General features: G+C 49.3%; 1 protein-coding gene across 1 annotated transcript in view; it reads left to right on the forward strand.

Moving 5' to 3' along the window:
- The first annotated feature begins 2,014 nt into the window (after window positions 1-2,014).
- The window catches only part of MMP20 (matrix metallopeptidase 20), a 51,325-nt gene continuing 28,160 nt past the window's right edge, over window positions 2,015-25,179 (forward strand). The window contains exons 1-6 of the mRNA XM_025928453.2: window positions 2,015-2,140; window positions 10,317-10,564; window positions 14,525-14,673; window positions 16,090-16,215; window positions 16,983-17,144; window positions 19,583-19,724. Of these exons, the coding sequence (XP_025784238.1) occupies window positions 2,015-2,140; window positions 10,317-10,564; window positions 14,525-14,673; window positions 16,090-16,215; window positions 16,983-17,144; window positions 19,583-19,724 (953 nt within the window). The remainder of the gene's footprint in view (window positions 2,141-10,316; window positions 10,565-14,524; window positions 14,674-16,089; window positions 16,216-16,982; window positions 17,145-19,582; window positions 19,725-25,179) is intronic.

Consider the following 25,179-nt stretch of genomic DNA (forward strand, 5'->3'; position numbering starts at 1 on the left):
AGGAAGCCGCAAATGCAAGTTTTGACCTCTTTTCCTCTCCTCAGACCAAAAGCGACCAGGAGTATGTGTGGCACATCCTTTCATTCATTTATAAAACGAACTTGATTGTGACTTTTGTATCATTCAGTCTTCGGGGAGCTTACAACTTGTAAGTCGAATGAGTCTCGTGGATCTCTGATTTGCCTTCTGTTACACAACAGAGTGCATTCTCAGGGTGCTCGACAGACAATGTTCACACGTGCGACGGACACTCGTCGAGGACCTGGCTTACTCACGAGACCCCACACACGGGCTGCTCCCTTCTGTGTCGAGGAGAGAATCTCGGAAGGCAACTGAATGACAGAGAGAAAGCAAAATCACCGTGGGAATAACCTTGAATCTAGCGCAAGTGGAAGGCAAGCCACTGATACATTTTCAGGGCTTAACAAGTATGAGCAATAAATTAGTTGCAACAAACTTAAAGAATGACGTTCAAATACGAGGTATATCACCACTAAAAATCACTGCTCTGGATGGCAAGGGCAGTACTGAATACCTTCTGTGACGGGGATATCCTTGGCACTTTTCCTATATTTTTTTCATCCCGTCCCAGACCCCACAATGCTATTTGCTCAACGAATCCAGTGTTTTCCAACTGTAGCGTGCCTCAGAATCACCCAGGGGCTTGTGGAAACACAGACGGCCAGGCCCCATTCCCAGACTCTCTGATTCAGCAAGGTGGCATTTCCAGCAAGTTTCCGGGTGACATGGATGCTACTGGCCCAGGAGCCACCCTTTGGGAATCACCGATGGAGTCATCCATTCATCCATTTGTTCAAAGCTTCCAGGTGCCTGGCCCCAAAGCAGAGAGATGAGTCAAACATTACTTTGTAGGACCTGATGTCCCCTGGGCACTCTGTGAAGGGCTTTCTCTTGACCTGGTTTTCTCCTTTGTGACAATCCAACAAAGTAGATCTCGTCCCCCCCCACCCCATTTTATAGATGAAAATGCCACAGAAAGAGATTGAGTAACTTGCTCCAAGTCACGTGGACAGGTGTCAGCCTGGGATTTGGGTCCACGCGTCCTGGATGCCAAGTGGCCATCAGACAGCACGCTGTGTGCTGTGCCTCTCCTAGAACGCTGAGCTTACACCAGTACTGTCAATCTTCTGCAGATGGAAACAAACCAAAGTTCAGAGAGGTTAGACAACATGCCCAAACTCACACAGCTAGGAAGTGTCTCAAGATTGAGTCTCACTTTGATGCCAAAGTGCTTTCTGCACCAGGAAACCCATTTCTCCACGCCGTCTCCAGACCAACATCTAAATCAGAGCCGGGAAAGAGAGTACGAGCCCAGGTAACCAGAGTGCACAGAGAACAGGTACTTCTGTCCAGTGTTCCGGTGAGCTAATATAGATCTCATGCATCAACTTACTCAAGAGTTTTCAAACAGCTCAGTCTACTTTCCAGCCTAAGTCAGCACTGTATAATGTAACGTTTCCTTGATGATTCAGGATCCTACATGCCCAGAACCGTCATCACAAACAGAGTTCGTTACTGAGAAATGTGGATGCAGAAGAGGCAGGTGACTGGATTGAGTTTTGAGGGGCGGGGGGCAGAACTACTGAGGACAAATTAAACTGTGTTCGAATCACTGACTTCTTCTGTCATCAGAGTGGAAAAAGGCCCCCCTCACCGAGGCCCATCAAATGTTTCCACTGAGTTGGGTTAAAATTAATCCAGTTTACCCCAATTTATGTAAGCAGCTGACAAACTTCATTCAATCCGACTGTCTTTCTCCTTTCGAGACTCGGTAAATCACAAAGAACGAAGCTTTCCCCGACTCCCGAGTCCCGGTGTGTTACCCCATCATCAGGGAGAGAAATGAGCTCTATAATTACCTTTTGAGACATGAGTCATCCTCGCTCCGAGGGCCCAGACCCGGTGGACGCTATAAAAGCCGCTCAAGGTCGAAGTGCAAAAGCGCAGTCTGCCTTCCCCGGGACTGATATAATTGCCGAGCCGCCCCAAGGAGATGAAGGTGCTCCCCGCGTCTGGCCTTGCTGTGCTCTTCGTCACGGCTCTGAAGTTCTCCACCGCAGCCCCCTCCCCACCTGCAGCCACCCCCAGGACCTCAAGAAACAACTACCACCTGGCACAGGTTTGTGAGTCTTTGCGCACTTTCCCCTTCCCGCCTCCACCCCGGAAAACCTGAAAGGGTGTAACGAGAAAACAAGGAAAAATCTGTTACTGTTCCGCAATCGTCTTGTGAGTCCAGTAGAGTCTAACGGATACCGCCTCCCATACGGCGAAGGTTGCTGTCTAGGGCGCGTTCGGGGTATGTGCTGCAGGACTAAGCAAAGGGAGAGCTAGGTGGCTGGTGTCCCACAGAAGTGAAGCGGCTTGCCAAAACGCATGCGATGCTGAAAGACCAGGTGTTTGAGGGAAAACGTAGGAGGAAAACAGGGACAGAAAAGCAAAAACCGAGGTGCAAGTTTTGTGCACTAGAGGTGGGCTGTGAACTTAGTGTTGGGTTTCCTGGCAGTCACCTCAGAAAGATTTCTTGTGTCCACATGCTAGAAAACGGCTCTTCCTTCAGGGAAAGCTGGATCAAAATCTAAAGTGAGCCGAGTTTTTCCTGGGTGTCTACTGCTCCTCGCTTGCGAGCCTTTCCTCTCTAAAGCGTACTCCCCGAGTACCTTATTTACACACGCTTTCTGTATTTTCTTCTTGGAAGACTTCTCTCAACTGGTTGGAGAAGATGCGATACAAATGATGCACGGTAGAATTTTTGCAATGATCATGTGACTCAAAGCGATTCATGTCTAGTTGCTTCCAAGTGGTTTTTGCATGTAACGGAAGGTGGTGATCTTTAACCTAAAGAAACATCCTAGGGGCACCTAGTTGGTGGGGCGTGCGACTCTTGAACTCGGGGCTGTGGGTTCGAGCCCCACGTTGTGGGTAGAGATTCCTTAAAGATAAAATCTTGGGGGGGAATAATCTGTAAGGATGGGACTCCTAACGTTAGTGACAGGTGTGCAAATGAGACATGTCTGTGCGAAAGGCTCTCTTTCAACGGTCTGTCAAGTGATAGCACGTCCGGGATTCCCAGCCCTGCCTCCAGGTTGCTTTCCGACCCGCCGGGCTGCACCCCTGCACCGCGCTGGTGGTGGCACTGAGGAAATGGTTTGCACACCCGCACCCGTGTGGCCTCACCGACTGTGTGGACCACCCGTGCCTTCTGATTAGTGAGCTAACTAGTCGATATTTTCACTCTCAGCCCTGCTTATGAACAGCATCGTGAATGCCAAGCACAGAGCAGTTACATTCAGCTTCGCGAGACGTGAGCCCACTGTTACGTAAACTCATTTCAAGAGAACGTGTCTCAGAATTGCAGGGTCTATTTCAAATCATGTTTCACCGGTGCCGGCTGGCTTTGGGTCCCTTCCCCCCACATGCAATGTCCCCTCAGCGCTCGTCATGCCACTTTGAGGAACCACAGAGTGTTTGTGGCCTCGGAAGAAGAGTCACGCAGAGGCCAGAATGGATCTGAGAGAGCCAAAGACCGTGATGGTAGCCCTGGTCCCGACAAACGAGGGTCATCGGGCCAGACGGTCCCTGGCCTTCTGTCTGCTTCTCGCCTACTGCTTCTGGACCACGATGGCGAGGTGTGGCAGAACCAAAAACGTTGCCCATCGGCCCTTCGCAGAAGAAACCAGCTAACCCTGAGCAGTGTATACAGGGAGAAGACCGGAAAGTCTCAGGAAAAGATATGCTTACAGTGGGTCTTGGGGAAGAGTGAAGTGGCCGTGGGATGCTGGGGATCCCTCACTTCTCCCTTTCAGAGGACCTTCAAACTAGGACCAGGGACCCAGTCAGCGCCTTCTTCTGCCTACAGCAGGCCCCGTCACCAACTAGGGGCAGGAACAAACCGTCACTCTTTAGCAGGCTAGAATGATCTGGGCAAGACTCACCCGGGGGAGGGCTCAGTCAAAGCAGCTGACTCTTGATGTTGGCTCAAGTCATGATCTCGTGGTTCGTGGGTTCAAGCCCTGCATCAAGCTCTGTGCTGATAGCACGGAGCCTGCTTGGGATTCTCTCTCTCTCTCTGCCCCTCCCCCGCTCACTCTCTGTATCTTTTTCAAATTAAATAGAAAGAAACTTAAAAAAAAAAATGATCCGGGCAAACCTTTCAAGTGGATCCCAGTGACTAGCAAGACTTAATCCCCCCCACCCTTAGAGTTTATAGAAATAGAGCAGTCACTCCTTATTTCTTTGCACGGTTTCAGTTACCCACAGTCATTCATGGTGGGGAAATCGATGATCCTCCTTCTGACATATCAGAAGGTTCATCGGTAGCCTAACACCGCGTCACAGCGCCTACGTGGCTCACCCGCCATGTCACAGCGCCTACGCCATTCACCTCGCTGCATTTCGTCACCTTACATTATCACAAGAGTGTGAGTACAGAACAATAAGATATTTAGAGAGAGAGCCCACACTCACATAATTTTTATGACACTATATCGTTGTAATTGTTCTATGCTGTTATTAGTACCTATTGTCAATCTGTCACTGTGCCTAATTTATAAATCAAGCTTTCTCATAGGTATGTGTGTGCAGGAAAACGTGTTTATATAGGGTTCAGATCTACCTGAAGCCTCGGGCCCCCACTGGGGGCTTGGGGACGTATCCCCTGTGGAGAGGGGGGACTTCTACACGTAACAGCTTCGGCAGCCTCACGATACAACAGATGAAATACTACAGAAGCGTGCAGCGTAAGCTCATCTGTTCAACAATCACTTACTGACAGCTTACCGTGTGCTGTAGGCCAGGGTCTGTTCTGAGCACTCGAGAAACACCAGTGAACCAAACAAGTCAAATCCTTGGGCCTAGGGCACTTACGTGGGGACAGTGGGGATGGGGGAGGGGAGGGCGCTGGGAGATCAGCAAGTGGTCAGTCAACAAGCGCCCAAGGTTATTTCAAAGTGATAAGTGATCCTGAGGGCGGAAGGAGTCTGGATGGTAGTGACTGGGGCAGCGGGGAACATTGTCACTGAATAGTCCCGGAAGGCTTCTGTGAGGAGGTGGCTCTCAAGGTGAACCTGAACTCTAAGAAGGAGCCAGTCACATGACTGTCTGGGGGTGAAGGAGCCTGGCCGCCACGCCAGGCTGGTGGCAGGAGCCGGGAGAGGGCACACAGCGGGACTGGCCGAGTCCCGTAGCCGGTGGCCAGCGGACCAGGGGGTGCCTGTGAACCGGGTCAGGATAATTAGCTTCTGCACGGCTGTCTTCTCCCCAGACCACTTGTTCAGGGACAACGGACGGTCTCTTGTGCCCGGAAACACCAGACCAGCCAAATTTCCAAATGCCAGATGCTTCCTGCAAACCCATGAGTCCGATAACCTGCACTTGAAAAAATGAACGAGGGTTTAGGTGACTTATTTCACGCCCTCTCATAACTCTTTACATTCTGCTTTGCTGATGAGCATAAAGGCTATGAAAATGATGGAACGATAAAATGCTTAGTCTCTTAAACCAAAGTTTTATTGTATTTTTGTTTGTCTTTTTAAAAATCAGTAATATCAATACAACACTTAAAACAACAACAGGTTGTTAAGCTGTCCTTAAAAATAGTATGTTTCATTATCACATTATTATAAACTCACAATTAAAGAAAATAAAAAATTGAAATTGAAACCTTTCAAATACAGAATGTTAAATTCAGGTGATTTTAATACCACTTTACTTTCTGTGCACGAAAAGATACTCTAATTTTTATATTTGCTTCCTACCTTTATTACTGATTATTGTATCATGAGAAAATTTTTATTTTTATGCTGTTTTCCTAAACATCACCTTCAAGAGTTACAAATATTCCGGAATATAAGTGAGTTATAACGTATTTAATTGGGCCCGTAGATTATATGCAACCTAGGAGTCCTCACACAGCATCAGAAGTCCTCACAATTCCCGTTCTGTGGCTTAGCCACAACACAAGAAATGCTGAAGAAACCATATCTAGAACTTTACCTTGTTTTGAAGCACACTTGACTCTGAGCTTTTTAAGTTCTTGATTCTCTAGAAGGATGCCAGGAAAGTGCACTGAACAAAGAGCTGGGGGCAGAGAGTGGACCTGGGCCACTGGCTTGCCAGGACTGACCCTCTAGGCCTCCATTATCTTATTCTTTCAAACACTGAAAGAGAAGCAGAGAGAGACCACCCAAAAGCCAACCTTAAAATTCTGTAATTTTAACAACAGGGGAGGGGAAAAGGTGGGGAGCAAATAGGACACTTCCGGGGGTGCCTAAAATCCTTGACCAGGGCCAACCTCACCGAAGGGTTCTGATAATTCTTCACAGAAGCAAATTTGCGTATTTTACCTAGAGAAAAAGAGCCCAAATATTAACTGAACATCTCCTCTGAGCCTAGGACCGTGTCGAGTACTGTTTTAATACTGTTGTTTATGATCGGACTTAAACCTTTTGAGCTAAAGATCTAGCATCTTCTGCGTATTTATAAGAAAAAAAAACATTGTATAAATTATATATGTTCACAGTAGAAAAATTATAAAACGGGGCCACTTGAGTGGCTCTGTTAAGTGTCTGACTCTTGGTTTTGGCTCAGGTCATGATCGCACGATTCGTGGGATCGAGCCCCATGTCAGGCTCTGCACTGACGGCTCGGAGCCTGCTTGGGATTCTCTCCCTCCCTCTCCCCTGCTCCCTGGCTCTCTCTCTCTCAAAATAAATAAACAATTTTTAAAAAGCAAAAACAAAAAAGAAAAGAAATATTATACAACACAGATAATGAAAAAAGTCAATTCCATCACTAAGATAAAACCACTGCTCACCCCTTCATCTATATTTTTCAACACACTTTGCTGTGACTCAGGGCTGGGATTAGGATGAGCGAATGAGGCAGGATTGGACCTCGTCTTAGTTAAAATATTGATATTTTGTTCATCATGGATTTTTTGCATTAATTTTCATTGTTAAATGTTGCACTCCATATTATTTTTCTTGATTACTGAGTTTTTGGCCACCCCCTCTTCCTCAGCCTAGTCCTGGCTTATGAGGATCTATCTGTGTGTGCATCATTCTGCACACCTTTCTCTTCACAAACATGGTTTATCCCGTAAGCGTAGTTCTAAACCTCTTACCAACTTTTTTTTTTTTAGTCTTTATTTATTTTTGAGAGAGAGACAGAGTGTGAGCAGGGGAGGAGCAGAAAGAGAGAGGGAGACACAGAATCCGAAGCAGGCCCCAGACTCCAAGCTGTCAGCACAGAGCCCGGTGCGGCACTCGAACCCACAAACCGTGAGATCACGACATGAGCCGAAGTCGGACGCTCAACCGACTGAGCCACCCAGGCGCCCCATCAACCTCTTTCCAACTTAATCCATCTTCCCTTCTATGACTGTATTTTGTAAACCAAAATTAGAACCCAGAGTGTAAGACTCACACATAACCTAACATGGGAACAAAATATTTGAATTCAAAACTGTCTCAGAAAACATAGTGTCTGGTCTCCTGCACAGAGCTTACCCCTGGAAGAGCCTTATCTAGACTCAGCGTGAGTGTCGTGTTGTCACAGCATCAACCTGAGCCAAGAGGAATGGCTCGGAGAAACATTATCTGCCAAAAAGATCAGAAAGAAGGACATAAAATGCTTACTTATGATGGCCTAGCCAGAGATGGAAATGAAACAAGATGGTCACACCTTTGTTTCAGGGCTCGCCTGGGCTCCAGGGCTGGGGGCTCCAAGCTAACCCCCTTCTTCTCCTTTTGGGTCTTTGCCTCATTAAGAATCTCACAAGGATGGGGCACCTGGGTGGCTCCGACTGTTAAGCGCCCGACTTCGGCTCAGGTCATGACAATCACAGTTCGTGAGTTCGAGCCCCGCGTCGGGCTCTGTGCTGACAGCTCAGAGCCTGGAGCCTGCTTCGGATTCTGTGTCTCCCTCTCTCTCTGCCCCTCCCCCGCTCACACTCTGTCTCTCTCTGTCTCTCAAAAATAAATAAACATTAAAAAAAAAGAAGAAGAAGAATCTCACAAGGAATCACCACCAGGAAAGACGGGGCAGGAGGTCTGGTCGACCCCACAGAGAGCAGACAGAGCATGTAGCCCAAACAAGTGTCTTACTCGTTTTAATCTTCTCCTTAACAATTACAGTCTGGGGCTCCTGGGTGGCTCAGTCGGTTGAGTGTCCAATTTTGGCTCAGGTCATGATCTCATAGCTCGTGAGTTCAGGCCCCGCGTCGGGCCCTGTGCTGACAGCTCAGAGCCTGGAGCCTGCTTCTGATTCTGTGTCTCCCTCTCTCTCTGCCCTTCCCCCACTCATGCTCTGTCTCTCTCTCTCTCTCTCTCAAAAATAAATAAACATTAAAAAAAAAAAACCACTTACTGTCTGCACTCACAGCAGGAAACCTTGGGATATAGGAAAGGATGAAAAATAAGTTGCCACCCTTGGTATTACAACCCAGAGGTAAACAAGATTGATATTCAGATATATTTCTTTCCGTTATTTACGTCACTCGTGCTCATTATAAGTTATATGCATGTAGTAACTATCAATACGTCAATTGATATCAATTTTCAATGTTAATTTGCACATTAACCTTCTGTTACTATACATATATAACAAACATGAGTATAATATGTACACGTATATATGGCTTGGTTTGTTTCGGGAATTACGATTATAATCTGTATAAAGACTTCACCTAGGCTTTTCTCAGTATATTGTCATTAGACTGAGTGCATTACTCCATGCCACAAAATATTTTTCTTTTTTTTTTTTTTTTTTTTTTTAAATTTTTTTCAACGTTTATTTATTTTTGGGACAGAGAGAGACAGAGCATGAACGGGGGAGGGGCAGAGAGGGAGGGAGACACAGAATCGGAAACAGGCTCCAGGCTCCGAGCCATCAGCCCAGAGCCTGGCGCGGGGCTCGAACTCACGGACCGTGAGATCGTGACCTGGCTGAAGTCGGACGCTTAACCGACTGCGCCACCCAGGCGCCCCACAAAATATTTTTCAAAAATGTGATCTTAGAGGCCTAGTATTGCTTCACATGAATATATAAAAATATAGTCAACAAAACCCCTATTGTTAGACATTAAGGTTGCTTTCAATGTTTTAGTATTCACATATATAAACGTGTAGATAGAGCAGAAATCATATACATAATTTATACGGAATCTAAAGTAATGCGATACGTAAATATTCATAGGCAGTAAATAAATACCTCATGCATAAAATGTAAATATAAAATTTTGCATCTAATGCAACACACACTGAAATCTTCCGTTGCTCAGGGTCTCCCTGCAATAAGGTGGGTCGTTGAAATCCTGGACCAGTGTCCAACTCCGGTCCTGCATTTACATGATGCCATCTCACTCCACCCAGGAGTTCTAGAAGAGTTTTGAATGATAAATGTAGAGGTTTTAAGCTTTAATGTGCAAATAAAATACTTTAAGGCTAATTTTACTTGCGGGGGTGGGGGGGTGGGGTGGGGGGTGGGATGGGGTGGCGGTGTGGGAGACAGAGACAGTCCTGGAAGCCTGGCCCCGGAGAACAGGTTCACGGACCTAACAACAAAAAGCCACCAGAGAAACAGATTGTCTGACGTTGTGTAGGACGTCAGGTTGGACTGCAAGGCCTCTGTGTGTAGAAACACACTGATCGTGCATAATGTTTGATGAAAACATGACACCAATAGCCACCTCCCAGATAATAGTCTTGGTTTTTGCAAATTGGGTGGAGATTGACAAACGATCCCTGGGGAAAATGTTCACATTATCTCCTTCTATTGTTGTTTCCTCTTGAAGTTTATTTATTTATCTTGAGAGAGAGCATGAGTCTGGGAGGGGCAGAGACAGAGGGAGAGAGAGGAGAGAGAGAGAGAAAGAGAGAGAGAGAGAACCCCAAGCAGGTTCCACACTATTAGTGCAAAACCTAATGGGGGGCTCGAACTCAGGAACTGTGAGATCATGACCTGAGCCAAGATCAAGAGTCGGACGCTTAACGGACTGAGCCACCCAGGAGCCTCTATGTTTTCCTCTTAAAATAATTAGTCCTTATAGGAAAACTATGAAAGATAAGTGGGTAAAAGGAGAAAATCTCCAATCCCAGCTACGCAAACGTAGTTAATATTAGTAATGTGGCATACGTCCATCAAAGCTTTATCCATGAGAATGTACCTAATTCTTTTCAAGGTGGGAGTACGCCCTCCACACTGCGTGTCGCTTGTGGAGAAACGGTCCCCTCCTAACCTGAGCATGAGTCTCTCCCGGAGACGGTGCACAGATGTGTCCACCTGCCTGTCTGTTCCAGGCCTATCTTGACAAGTATTACACCAGGAAGGGAGGCCACCAGCTCGGTGAGATGGCCGCGCGAGGAGCCAGTTCCCTGGTCAAGAAGATCAAGGAGCTGCAAGCCTTCTTCGGCCTCCGAGTCACGGGCAAGTTGGACCGGTCCACGATGGACGTGATCAAGAGGCCCCGATGCGGAGTTCCCGACGTGGCAAACTACCGCCTCTTCCCAGGTGAACCCAAGTGGAAAAAAAATACTCTGACCTACAGGTAATGAGATGGAGTCCTTCCAGGTCAGAGAGAAGCACCCCTCTTCTCCTGTCCGTGCTTTCTGTCTTTTCTTTCCTTTCCTTTTCCTTTATTTTTTCTTTCCTTTCCTTTCCTTTTTTTCTTTTCTTTTCCTTTCTTTTTCTTTCCTTTCTTTCGTTTTCTTTCCTTTTCTCTTTTCCTTCCTTTTTTCTTCCCTTTTCTGTTTTCTTTCCTTTTCTCTTTTCTTTCCTCTTGTTTTCTTTCCTTCTATTTTTTTCATTCCTTTCCTTTCCCTTTTCTTTTCCTTTCTTTCTTTTCTTTCTTGTCCTTTTCTTTCCTTTTCTTTTTTCTTTTCCTTTTCTTTCCCTTTTCTTTTCTTTCCTTTTATTTTTCCTTTTCCTTTTCTTTTCTCTTTTCTTCCCTTTCCTTTTCTCTTTTCTTTTTCTTTTCTTTTCCTTTCCTTTTCTCTTTTCTTTTCCTTTTCCTTCCCTTCTCGTCCCTTCTCTTCTCTTCTTATTTTGAAACATCTTCCTTCTGATCTGTATAAAATCGTGGCTCATCACAATCCTAAGGAAGACTTTTTAGGGCTGATCTGAGACAGTCACAGTGAAGGATTTACTACAAAATATGACCTCAGGATTATCGTGATGACTGGCCATTTTAGACATTACAATAATTTTATCGGTAAGAGACAACACACTTGTCTTTGAAGAAAAATAATCTAATCTAGGATTAAAAACCTGATGGTACCAACCAGTTTTCTTAAAACAGTTTCCTCAATCAGAGGGAAGCAATAAAACTCACCTATTAAAAAGTAACTTTTTATCAACTGCAAAAATAATTTATTGATGGTTTACTAAGTGCCTACTATAGGCATTCAGTTTTGGAGATACAGAGATGACTAGACCACCTTCCCAACCTCAGGGAACTCACAGTCCTTTGGGGGAGACACAAAAGCAAACAGACCATCGTGGCTGCAGGTCTAGCGGAGAACTCTGGGAGCAGCTGCTGGGAGCTCAGGGACCCAGGTCGGGGGGACAGCAGACCTCCTTCCTGGGGGGCCCCTCCACCCTAGGGTGGCTCAGAGGCAGGCAGAAAACGCTGCCTGCCTGGGCCTGCACCTGCCAGACAGAGGGGGGATCTGGGCCCTCACCTGCATTTTTGCCCAGGCCTCACCAACGGTGAGGATTTCCCAAGTGCTAGAGGAGTCGTGACAGACAGGGGCGCGCAGTGGGGCGGCCCGGTGGGCAGGTGCCCAGGGCAGCGGAGAGCCAGGCCTGGCTTGGAGCCAGACTTTGTTCTTAGGACCAGCACATTTAGTCGATGCCTGGGGATGGGGCAAGGCCGGACTGTTAAAACAGTCCGCACAGGGCTCACAGAAGCCCCTGACGCTCTGAGGAGTTTTACAGCCCAGGAACCCTGTAAGCCAGGTGCTAAACACAGCGATTTTTTTTAAGTTTATTTATTTATTTATTTTGAGAGAGAGAGAGAGAGAGAGCGAGAGAGAGAGAGAATCCCAAGAAAACTCCACACCATCGGTATGGAGCCCGATGTGGGACTCAAACTCATGGAACCGTGAGATCATGACCTGAACCAAAATCAAGAGTCAGACACTTAACTGACTGAGCCACCCAGGTGCCCCAAAACACAGCCATTACTAAAAAGTAAGCCCTACAGGGGCACCTGAGTAGCTCATTCAATTGAGTGTCTGACTTCGGCTCAGGTCATGATTTCACCAGTCATGGGTTCAAGCCCCGCGTCGGACTCTGTGCTGACAGCTCAGAGCCTGGAGCCTGCTTCACATTCTGTGTCTCCCTCCCTCCTTCTCTCTCTCTCTCCCTCTCTCTCAAAAATAAATAAATATTAAAAAAAAAGTAAGCCCTACAAACCTGCAATTCAATTATATTTATGCACAAATTATTATATATTACTTTGTGTACGTTATATGGAAAAAGCCAAGGTGACCAAAACATTGGTTTCTGATCACGACACCTTTCTATTCTCTGTGCTCACACGGTCATTCACGTTTGTATCTGAAGGGCTGCTGCTCATCTCTCCCCAAGGATACCTATGGGTGTGGCCAGTGGGTGGCTTGTAACTGCCACACCCAGTCCCCGGGTCCCTAGGGTCAAGGGAGGACCTGTACCCACGAGCCCAGAGGCTCCTCTGGGCCACCTGTTGGTGGCTGGGAGACTGAGTCCATAAGGTGACACTCTGAACACAAATGTTCCCCTGCCGCGGTCCAGGAAAGCCTCAAAATCCAAACGCGAGGGCAAGAACTCCCAAGTGTGTGTGGGGCGGCGGGGGCGGGGGGGGGGGAGGGGTACGGGGGGCAAGATGGGAAAATTGTGTATAAACCCAGGAAGTCTTTCCAACATTTAGCTGCGTCACAGAACTGTGACTAAGCACGGCCAAGACACGGACTCAATGCTAACTGGAAGCTGCGAGACGTAGAATATTGTGATACTATTCCTCGGACAGCCCCCCCCCCCCACCCCCCCACAAAAGGAGAGCGAGAGAAGGAGGGAAGGAAGAGAAAGCATAGAGGCATCTCAGTACTCTACGTAGCCACTGGATCTCAGAATAACTGCTAGTAACCCACGGGGTTAAAACAGGAAACGCAGCTTGGTGCTTATGTGTGTACGTCTTGGAGCCAGACTGGGCTCGGATCCCGACTGATCACACGATGCGGATCCTCATCCTTATCTCCGCAGGTTGTTGTGAAGGTCAGGTAGGCTCAGGGCCGTGGCCCGCACGAAGCAGGTGCTCGCAGAGTCTGACCGTGACCTCTACTGCCTCAGCGGTCTTCAGGTGCGGACTCTTGTCAGGGCGCCTCTGTCCATCCCTGCGAGAGGGTTCCGTGCTCCCTCCTCTCCAGGGCGGATGGCCACCTGCATGCGGGCTCCCTGTGGGACCCCGCCCCTTCCCTTCGGACCCCCAGGATCAGCCCCGCTGCTTTCTGGCTGGGACGGCCCCGCCCGCGTCAGAACACCCAGGATACTTGCCGAAATGCGCGTTTATGCTCACAGCTGTGTATCTCTTGACCCGGCCTCTCAGGTCGTTATCACAGGTGCTAACATTTGGCCACCACCCAGAAGCCCTTGAAAACCACTAGCTTTGACTCGGCACTTCCTGAGCTTCCCAAGTATTTGTTGGGCTCCGACTGTGCGCACGGGACTGGGCGAGGAACCAGAGAATGGAAGCAGGGCAGAGGTCCGCTCCCCAGGGTGGCTGTCGCCGAGGTGTCTCCTCACTCTGCGCTCCTGGCTCCCTCCGAGGTCCCAGGGGGCACCTCCTTCCTCCTCCCCTTCCTCTGCTTGCTGTCGGAAGCCCCAGCCCCCACGTCCCGGAGGCCGCCAACGGCTGCACCCTTTGCCCCAAATGCCCTCCACTTCTCTGGATCCAGAAGTCGCTGTCGCAGCAGCACTTAATGAAAGACTGCAGCCTCTTTCAGTCTACGTGAGCACCCTTGCTTAAAGCTGGTGTTTCCTCTTTGAGATAGCGTGTTATTTCGAGAGAAGAACCTTCCCCCCCCAAAGGGGGAAATCCCAGTGGCCTTTGAATACGAATTTGCTCCGTGTTTTTACTTGTCACGACTGAAAATGTTCAGTCCAGCTGGGGGAAGAAGCCCTGCTCAGCTAAAACCATCTCGGGGAAAATGTGCTTCTGACTCCCTGTGAAATTGCACCGGGTTCTGGTCTTTAAAACCAAGGGTAATGTGATCACAGTGAAAGCCAGCCTGTCTCAGCACCCCGGGATCTCGACCCTCATCCCCCTTCAACTTTTCCTAATTGTCCACCCGTCCCAGTAACGTAACAAAGGTGGAAGCAGAGTAAGAATTGTTTGGGAGAAAAATTCCCAGATGGCAGATGCGTGTTCGGCCTCTCGATCCGCAGCCCCACCTCGTCCTCCACATAACGGTCGCCCTTCCTCACCAGGAGCGTCTACTGAAAGGAAGGCCCGTTCCTTGTGTCTTCACAGGATATCCAAGTACACACCATCCATGGCGGCCGCTGACGTGGACAAGGCAGTGGAGATGGCCTTGCAGGCCTGGGGCAGCGCTGTCCCCCTCACCTTCGTCAGGGTGACTTCGGGAGAAGCGGACATCATGATATCTTTCGAAAGCGGAGGTACCGTGGGGGTCCCCGGGCTCTGCCTGCGAAGCCAGCTGTTTGCTCCTACAACCCTCAGTGCAAGGGTGGGCACCGTCCTCTCTTGCACAGGGTGAGACGGGCGGAGGCCGAGGTCATGGCAGAGTGATGACGGCCACCAGGCAGAGACTAGAACCAGGGGGTCCCGGCGAGGGCCCGTCATCCTGGCCCGGACCGTTCGGCAGACTCGGCCCAACCGGCTTCCGCTGTGCTGTGGCCGCATCAGAGACAAAGTCTGTCCCATCTGGCTTCCCTGTTGGCCTGGGGGGGGCCACCTGACCTCACCCCACCCCCTGACGGTGTCTGCTACACAGCAGGAACTTGCACCTTGAATCCTCACTGAAGGGCACGCACGCCCCGTGACCCTGACCGCTTCTTCCCTGCAGCAATGGCCGGGCGTGGTGGGGGAGGGGGTTTGCTGCTGTCCCGTCCACACGTTGTGGGGTCCCCAGGCCTCCACCCTGCTCACCCCAGTAAGGAGTGGACGCACAACCTTGCACGGGGAGCCCTGTCCAGAGCCGCGTGTCTAGTGGGCAGATTAAGGAAAGGCCGCGAAATTCCTTCCCTTCGTTGGCTTCCAAGCAGCAGAGGGGACCAAGTGTCCTGCCCTTTCTAAGGGCCCCTGAGTCTTCAAGTCTCCATCTGAAGTTTAACCTGCTGTCCTGGGGTGGGCGCGCCCAGAAGCCAGGAGAGAGGAGGTCAGCAGGCCCCGGTGTGAGCCCTCCGAGGTGGCCCTGGGTGTGGCCGGGTGCGTGGTGGCTCCCATTCCTCCTGGACAGCAGGGCCACCGTGGCCACGTGGCTCAGGCCGGCTTTGGAGACCGCTTCTCTCTTGATCGTGCAAGCCTGCGCTCTTTCCCGTGAAACACAGGCTGGGTGGGGGCCGTGCTGCCATGTAACAGGGACCTCGGGGCTCACAGTCTGAGGTCCCCGCACTGTGCTGAACCCCTCGAACGGCACACCAGAGCTTTGTTCTGTTGGATTTTAACAAAACAAAGTATTCCCGCTAAAATCCTCAAAACCCACGAACGTAGCTTTACAACATTGCCTCGTTTTGTTCCTCCTCCTTTTTAAATTAAAAACCGTCAATGAGGGGCGCCTGGGCACCTCAGTTGGTTATGTATCTGACTTCGTCTCAAGTCATGATGTCACGGCTTGTGAGTTTGAGCCCCACATCAGGCTCTGTGCTGACAGTTCAGAGCATGGAGCCTGCTTTGGATTCTCTGTCTCCCTCTCTCTCTGCCCCTCCCCTGCTCATGCTCTGTCTCTCTCTAAATAAATAAATAAACTTTAAAAATCTGTAAAAACAGTATTGTCCGTTCCCTGTAACGTGAAATATGCTTCGAAAATCGTCCGCAGGACTAACTTCTGTTGACCTCTCTCCCCAACTGTCTAGACCACGGGGACTCCTATCCGTTTGATGGGCCTCGAGGGACCCTAGCCCATGCATTTGCACCTGGAGAAGGTCTGGGAGGGGACACGCATTTCGACAATGCCGAGAAGTGGACTATGGGAATGAATGGTATATATGCACAATTGACCATAACCTGGAAACTATTGTACCTTCTTCTGGGCCTCCACCATGAAACCTTGAGGTCAACGTCCCAAGCCACCCTTAAAGTAGGGGGGCTGGCTAGGAAAAACAAGTAAGCCAAAAATCCACAAGGGAACACCATAAGGGGAACGCCCCACCCCCAAGTGTGCCGTAGACTCTCCCGAGCCCCGCTCAAAGCGAGGGGTGTCGAGGAACCTCAACCCTCCCTCCACAGCACTCTTTGCACCACACTTACGGTCTCTCACTGGTGCTGGCAAGCAGGCTGTGCTCAGAAAGGACCTGAGGGTCGTACTCTCCTAACAAGTGTGCTGGGGATGGGTGGAAAGGTTCCAGAATGTGATGCCTGTCATTGGAAGTCTTCCTCGGGAAGTGTGTGTGGATGACAAGGGGTGGAGGCTGTCACAGCAGGGAACTTACCCCGAAGTTGTGGCCAAATCTAGATCTCATTGCCGCCATGAGCTCTAACTGGGCCCTTCTCCACCCATCGACTGAGTGTCGCTGACAAGGAGCCAAATGGACCGAATCCCATTTCCATCCTTTCTCAGTCCGAAGCCCCGTCCAGCCGAGGGGGAAACATAGGTAACGTCAGCAAAGCTCAGCACCAGAATAACCTGGTTATGAAAGGCAAATGAGTTTCCTACTAGGATTGGGGTATAAATTCTCCTGTAAAGACAGAAGGCCCTAACAATAAATCCCCACATTGACGCTGTATTTTTCTGTCTCGCACCGTGTAGGTTTCAACTTATTCACCGTAGCTGCTCACGAATTTGGCCACGCACTGGGCCTGGCGCATTCCACAGACCCATCGGCACTGATGTACCCGACCTATAAGTACCAGCATCCCTACGGATTCCACCTGCCCAAGGACGATGTGAAAGGGATCCAGGCCCTGTATGGTACAGTCACCACACTTCTCTGACTACTAACCCTGAGAGTCACAGGCTTTCAGTCTCCAACTTAGGGAAAGTGTATTTTGCCAGGAGTTACCTGCAGGGGTAAAGATCAAGCGGGGGACCACAGCCCCCACTGTGGCCTTTTATGAGGAGCTTATCTACCAGATAAGAACATGGCTTTCTTTTCTAAGATGTGCAATTAAATTCCACATCTTTCCTCCAGGGCACTTGGTCCCTCAACAGCCATAGAAAATATAATCAATTGTCTTTTGGCGGGGGGGGGGGGGGGGGGGGGGGAAGGTTTTGGGAGGGTGAGGGTCAGAATTTAGATATTGGGAGAGGATGGGTATATTTTATAGTTTCCTATATATGGTTCTGACCCATCTGCAGATAATTGATCTGATCTTCCTAAAAATGTCAGGGAGGATGATCACTGCATTCCTAGTGGTGTAGATAACCCACAGGCTCACGTCGTTCATCCTATCACCCCATCCTCATGACCAGCCTGCTTAGAATGTTAAGTGTTTTCCTCACTGGACAGCTGAGAAAGTGGAGGCTCAAGACAGTAGGTACCCCGAGATAATCAAAATTATCCCATGGCTTACCATTCTTTCAAAGGTAATAAGGAATTATTAAAAACTCTAGACCTAGTCTTCCTTAAGAGAAAGATCCACAAAGCTCTGAGAAGGAATCTTGGAAGTCTTAGACCTTGACACTTTTGCTTTCATGTTTTATCCCAGAAAACTCTGGGCCACTGACTGTCCCCTAAACCCGGAGGGTGGTTACTCCGCCGTAAATTGCCAAAGCCTGTCTGCATCCTCCCAGCCTAGAAAAGGGCCCGGAGAGCCCAGATCCCTCTTGCTAGGAGTTGGCGAAGCCACCCGGCAGTTCAGACAGGAGCACACTCTTTCGCAGTCAGATGGCATCTGACTCTTGGGAGACCGATCTTCTCCAAAGAAGTGCTCAGTCAGCTCTGCCCACTGCTCCTCCTGGGAGAGATAGGAACTAATAGCGTGAACGTCTCCACTGTACAAACTTGGCTGCAGAGCACCGAGTGCAGGGCTCCAATGTGAAGCGACTCCCCTGGGCCACTGAGCCCAACGATTTGCCTGCCCTCTACAGATCCTTCCACACTGGAAGGTCACCACCATTCTGATGGCCGTGGTCCCTGGGCCAGGGGCTGAGGCATGTATTTGGACATGGCCAGTCTTGCACAGGTGAACAAAATATAAAAGCATCGTTTTATATCTCTTGGCGCATACACATCACCCGGCCCTGACTACTGTCACCTCCCACCCCTCCCAGGGTGCTTGGCTCACAGTACCTGTTCACTAGCACATTTCTGACCTGACCACCTTCCAGTTTCCAATAGTTTCCCAAAGCCTCACCCAGCCCCGATCGTCACCCCATCGCTGACCCTACACCCTAGATCTTACCCATCTCTTCCTCTCATGGGTCCTCTGTCTCTGACCCTCACCTCTGTTGACCACGGGGCTCGATCAGGAGCAGGCACCTGCCAGGGCCAGTGAGCGGCCCAGGCAGCCCTGCCCATTTCCTGTAGACGGCAGACAGCCCTCAGGAGCACAGAGGGGGAGTGAAAACTCACCAGCAGGCCTCCCAAGGAGCAGGACCCACCCGAAGGTGCCTTTAAGTGGTGCCCACCTCAGTGTAGTGTGTTGGCACTGGAATTCGGTCTTTCCTGGGTGCCTGACAAAGGCTTATGCACAGCAAGATGCCCAGAAGCAGATGTGCACGACCTGAAAACACACAAGAAAATGACCATGTCTCTTAGAACAAAGAATTTAATTACAAAGAAATAATCAGGGGCGCTTGGGGGGCTCAGTCAGTTAAGAATTCAACCCTTGATTTCGGCTCAGGTCATGATCTCGCGGTCCGTGAGTTCGAGTCCCGCGTCGGGCTCTGTGCTGAGAGCTCAGAACCTGGAGCCTGTTTCAGATTCTGTGTCTCCCTCTCTGTGACCCTCCCCCGTTCATGCTCTGTCTCTCTCTGTCTCAAAAATAAATAAACATTAAAAAAAATAAAAAATAAAAAATAAAAAAAGAAATTAAAAAAAAAAAAGAAATAATCAGTGGCAACTTTTAAAAGACACCTCTAATCTGGGACTCCTGCAGCTGCGATCCCTCTAACACTCACTATGCGCCAACGTGTCAGGTGCTTTACAGATATTCCTTCTCACAAAACCCTCTGCTCCCTCCCGTTTCACTAACGAAAGAACAGAGGCGTGGAGGGGTTAAGTGATAGGCACGATTTTCACACAACTCAGCAACTAGCACAGCCGGGATTCAAACCCCGGTCTGCCCGCCACAGGCAGCCACGCACCTCCTCACCTCGTCCTGTACCGACAAAGAGCGTCTCTGGAGTGTGAGTGCACAAACTCTAGATTCCTGGTACTGTGCTGACCAAGTCACTTTGAATCCTAGGACCCCGGAAAACATTCCCGGGAAAGCCCACCGTGCCGCACGCCCCACCTCAAAGTCCATCCACCCCCGACCTCTGTGACTCCAGCTCGTCCTTTGATGCCGTGACGATGCTTGGGAAGGAGCTCCTGTTCTTCAGGGACCGGTAAGCCCCAGACGTGCCACCAAGTCCTCCCAGGCCTCAGCTCCACGCGTCAGTCACTCTAGAAGTGCTCGTTGCCACCACGAGGGAGGACCGTGCAGAGATGCCGTCCTGTGTGGCGGGACGGTGGGAGGCGGGGGTCTCGGGGGAGACCTGAGAGCTGCCAAAGCACCATTTGTGCAGCACCCACCATGCTCTTGGTGCTGGGCGCAGAGTTTTCCGTATACGTAAGGTACTTCTGACCCTCTTCGTGGCCAAGTAGAGATTAGAAGCCCCAATTTACAGATGAAGAAAGAAACTCAAAGAGAACGAGGCACTTTTCTGAGCTAGCAGTGTCACTAAGTGTCTGAATTAGAGCACTAGGCCCAGATTGCTCTGATGTCTCTTCTGTCTATCATGTATCCCTAGTGAGAGCGCATAGGATATGCTCAAAAAATATTCGGTAATGGGGGTGGATAGATAGCCAGGTGGACAGACAAGTGGATGGACAGACAGGTGGGTGGGTGGGTGGGTGGAAGGATGATCAGAGGGATGGGTAGACGGGTGGGAAAACTGCAAAGACGGCCCTCTTGTGAAAACCCGCTTTCTCGGTGCCCCTTGACTTTTCCACTGTCAGCTAGAGGTCAGACAGTGTAGAGAAGGCAGGAATATTGATGGATTTTAGCTATACCACAGCTGACGCTCCTGAAGAACACCCTGAGGTTTGAGTTTCTAGTACTGTTGCCTTAGGACTGTTTCGTTTGGACTTATTAGTAGAAGCGTTTGCAGTTCTGTGAGTTGTAAAGGATGGTGAGGCCGAGCTGGTATTTAAATGCGATGGCGTAGGAGTAATTTATGATATAATTTGTGATGCTGGAGAAGCTGGGATTGTTAGTGTGGACGCTGTAGGGATCGCTGCCTTTACAGCTGTGGGAGGTGATAGTGGGGGTTCTGGTTGGTCTTTATTTATTAGTGTTTTTATTGGCATGGACATCACTCAGGAAAATTAAATAGAGTAAATTTAAGATTTGTATAATAAGGAAAGAGGAAATAAAATTTGAAAACAATGATACTCAAAAATTCAAAGCCATTGGGTTTGAAACTCATGTGGAAGTTTTACTAGAAGACAGGAAATGGTTGGTGGTAATATTTTTTCTACTTAAAGTACATCTAATAATATCGTTGTGAGTTTTCTGTTGGTTGAAAGAGTGATGAATGGTGAGAGGCAGTGGTTATCCTCGGAAAAAAACGCAAGGAAGTTGGCAAACGTATGCAGGGTGAAGGAGAATTAAGTTTCCCATTTTGTGTTACAAGGTCATATTCAAGTGCCAGAATGAAAGCTGGGGCGGTTCTGCCAAGGACTGTCCATTCCAGTAGGCGTTGGTGGCATTCACATAGGAGATGACAATTCTGGTCACCGGTTCTGATGCGGGGGGTTTTCCCCACCACCCAGCAATTCTCTGACACCAGCTGTGTGTCCTACAATTCAACTCCATTCTGACACCATCTACCTGGAAATAACATCGGATGAGTCCACAGGTTGAGGGCTCTGTCCACTTCAGATGCCACTTCTGCCCCACCGGCTGTGAATCACGGGTTCCTGTGACCCTCCTTGGGTGTGGCTGCCTTACTAGAGCAGCTTTACTCTACTAGACTAAGTTTATTATAAAAGGATAGAACTCAGGAACGGCCGGAGGGAGAGGTGCCGAGACCAGTGTATGGGGAAAGAGTGCAGACCTTCCCTGCCCTCCCTGGATGCACCACTCTCCCCACAGCTGCACATCTACATGTTCACCAGCCCAGAAAATCTCCAAAACCCCCTCCTTTGGGGGTTTTATGGAGGCTTTAATCACAGAGGCATGACTGATTAAATCGCGAGCCATTGGCCACGGATCCAAGGCCCATCCCTCCCCCCCACCCCAAGATGGGGGTGAGGTGGGTGTTGGGATTGAAAGCTCTAATCCTCTAATTGCCTGACCATTCCCTCAGGCAACTAGCCCCCATCCAGAGGTGAGGTCCAAAAGTCATCTCGTTAACATAACAAAAGACACCTTCATTGCTCTCCTCACCGGAAATTCCAAAGCAGCTCCGGAAATTCCAAAGCAGCTCCGTGCCAGGAACCAGGAGGGAGACCAAATATATACATGCTATTATAAATCACAATATCACGGATGGATTAGTGGGTTTGATCATTCTTCTGTGGCCGAGAAGTCTGTAAGGAAAGGCATACCTGTGGGGTTAGACTTCAAATAATAAGGAGGTTGTAGAAAGGGGCCAAGCTTCAAGCCACCTACTTTTTGGACATCCTTGTTCGTTGTTTAACTGATCAATAATAGACCCACAGCATAGAAATAACATGCAGTTGAAAAATGCATGTGTGCAGATGTGAAGGAACATCTGTGAAGACTGTGTCTGATGGTTAATATCAATAATGAACACGATTAAGCCTAACCGGCTTGAGGTAAGAAGGCGAAAACCTTTCTAATGTCATTTTGGGTGAAAGCCCAGATTGCCGTAAACAGCGTGGTGATAGCAGCTAGACAGAGTGCTCATGTTTGAATAGCTGTATCATTGTCTGCCGTTGGGTAGAAGCGAATTAATAAAAAGACACCCGTTCGAATGAAGTAAAGCTGAGACCGCGTCAGGTCTTTCGTGACTGAGGGAGGCCAGGGGTGGAGGCCAAATTGGACTCACCAGTTGCAGTCGAACAAAGTGCACTTAGTGGAATCCGATCATGACTAAGGTGAAATATACAAATTTGCTGGAAATTTCCTAATTTTACGTTAGGTGGTCCCTTTTGTCCTGGGGCTCTGGCCTCGCAGGGAGCTGGGGGACTTGTGTCCGTGACGCTGATTACTGTGGTCGCTTCTTTTCTTGGAGGGAAAGAGAGAGCCACCAACTGTCACCCCACTCCCCGCTTTACTGGGGACAGAATCCATTCACACCGGAACAGGCAGAGGTAGCTGAGGAATATGCATGTCTGAGTACTTTTTTATTCCTTTTCTTCACTGAAAAAGTGTTCATGGAGCCCTTCTGGGGGCCCAGGCACCACTGTAGTGGCTGGAGGTATGAAGAAAGATAAGTACTCGCCCCCCTGCCTTTGCACACCTCGGCTCCATAAGGGAGAAAGACATTCACAAACACTGCCATCGTCTTGCGTGCTCACACAACCTCTCTGTGCACGTTAGGAGAGACAGCAAGCTCTCTGGGGTCTAGTTTTATAAGGGTACCAGTCACATCAGACTAGGGCTCCACCCTCAGGGGCTCGTCTAACCCGGTCACCCCCAAAGTGTCCCGTCTGGTGGTTATCACCGCACCATCACACTGGGGGCTATGCTTCAATATATCAATTTGGGGGTAGGGAGCGGGACACATTCAGCCCTTAACAGAGTAATCACATTTTTAAACATGTTGTATTGATATGCCCCGATTCGAAAGACCCCCCCCCCGAAAACAAACCACCAGAGTCAAAGCCAAGCGGCAAGGGTCGTTTATTGCAGGTTCGAACGCTGTCCTGCGCGCACTCTTGCCGGTGACGCTAAGAGGCCCCGAGCAAGGATCTTACAGCTTCTTTTATAGACAGGCACAAACAAGTTAGGGATTTTTTTGTGGTTACAGAGCTGTTATTGGTTGACATTTAAATTTGAACGCTCAGCAGAACTCGATTGGTTCCCGCCTTTATTTCAAACCATTCAGCAGAACTCGATTGGTTCCCGCCTTTATTTCAAACCATTCAGCAGAACTCGATTGGTTCCCGCCTTTATTTCAAACCATTCAGCAGAACTTGATTGGTTCCCGCCTTTATGTCAGACTACGACCGGGCGTGCCCTGGCTGGATTCTGGAACGGCGGGGGGAGGGGAAAGATCTTTTCTTTGCAGTTGTGAGTACACCTGGTAATTTTTCTCTTAGCCTCTCAGTATATCCTTCCAGATTTTTTTCCAGATAGAGAGAGAGAGATACTAAATATGGGAGGGAATCAGGGATGTCCACAAAGATGGGATTTTATTAGATGAGCTAATCCATCACCCTTTTTTACTCAACAGTGTCTCATCTTTCCATGCCACTGAGTTTTGTCATCTTTTTTATATATATGCAAACATTACTCCAGTGAAGAGATACATCATCGTGTATTTAACCAATCCCATACTTAGAAACATCTCAATTCTTTCTCACTTTTAAAAATTAGCAACCGCTTGAACTCAGTCTTCCACAGTGGGTGGGCGTCAGGGGCAGATTGGAGCAGAGCTCAGGTTTTAGCGGCGGGCGGACTTGGTGTAGATTCTGGCAGTGTCTCTTACTGATCAGGTAACCTTGATCAGAGAGCGCACCAACACCGCGGGCAGCCAGTAATGACAGATGATATATTTCGGAAGGGGAATCTGAAAATCTGTGTCGTGGATTAAGGCTTAGGAACAACTTGAAGGCTTCTTATTACTATTAGCTTTTAATGATTTTTATCGATACTTATTGATTATAGACTTTTTATTATTACCAAAAAGTAAAGCAAAACCGTATTGGTGGGCTTTGAGCCAGGAGGGCCAGGCGTGTGGCGGGAGGGGCCTGGGTGTGGGGAGGGGCGGGGCTGTGCTGGTGGGGTCAGACAAGGGCAGGTGGCCCTGGGCCCCCGAGGAAGAGATGAGATGCTGGTTGTAGGAGTCGCACCGAGAAGCTGAAGTCAAAGACATTACGCCCTTAGGTACAATTGTAAGTGTTTTCTTTAAAAAAGCAAAAACGTGTTTCAAAACCCTCAATTAATCAAACCGTGAGTGTTTAGCAATTGCTAACAACTATTTGATACAGTGTCGCCATAAATCCTGGGAGTGGTAACAGAATGCGAAGGGAGGCCTGGGTGCAGGAGACACTGAGAAATGGGGGGGTCAGGGGACAGGAATGCTCAGTCACCACCCCCCTCGTGTCCTCCCATTCCGCTGGGTTGTGGGGGCGGGGCCGGCAAGCCCAAAGGTTGAGCAAGTACCCGAGGCAGGGAGTAGCAGTGGTCCCTCTCCAAGTGGCCGGGGGCCCTGAACCTCTCCTGCTCCTCTTTGGGACGGGTCGCTCGGACATCACCGGACATCACAGGGACCCCCGTGAGTGCGGCACTTACAGTGGTGAGCACTCTGTTATCAGGTCCTTACGATGGCCAGTGAGGTATGAAAGATGGTTCCCTTTTCACAAGACTCTGAGAGGAGCCACAAGAGCACAGAGCCGGGGACCGGCCGCCCTGTGACCAGCCAGAGCCCTCACCCCCACCGCTGACTCCCTGCCTCCCTAGGTGCCAAATGGAGCTCGAATCCCACGGCTGCAGCTCTGATCCCCTCCTGGCTGTCAGCTAAAGTCCCTAAGTGCTTGCTAAGCTTGGACAAAGCACAGAGAATTCTTTCAAGGCACAGCAGGCCGTTGTTCTCCCCCAGCCCAGGGTTCCCCAATAATCCGTGGAGGAGACAATTCAAACCGTGGACGTCATAACCACACGGTGTG

The sequence above is a fragment of the Puma concolor genome, chromosome D1 (genome assembly GCF_028749965.1).
Source record: "Puma concolor isolate L17-30 chromosome D1, mPumCon1.1.hap2, whole genome shotgun sequence".
NCBI classification, from domain to species: Eukaryota; Metazoa; Chordata; class Mammalia; order Carnivora; family Felidae; genus Puma; species Puma concolor.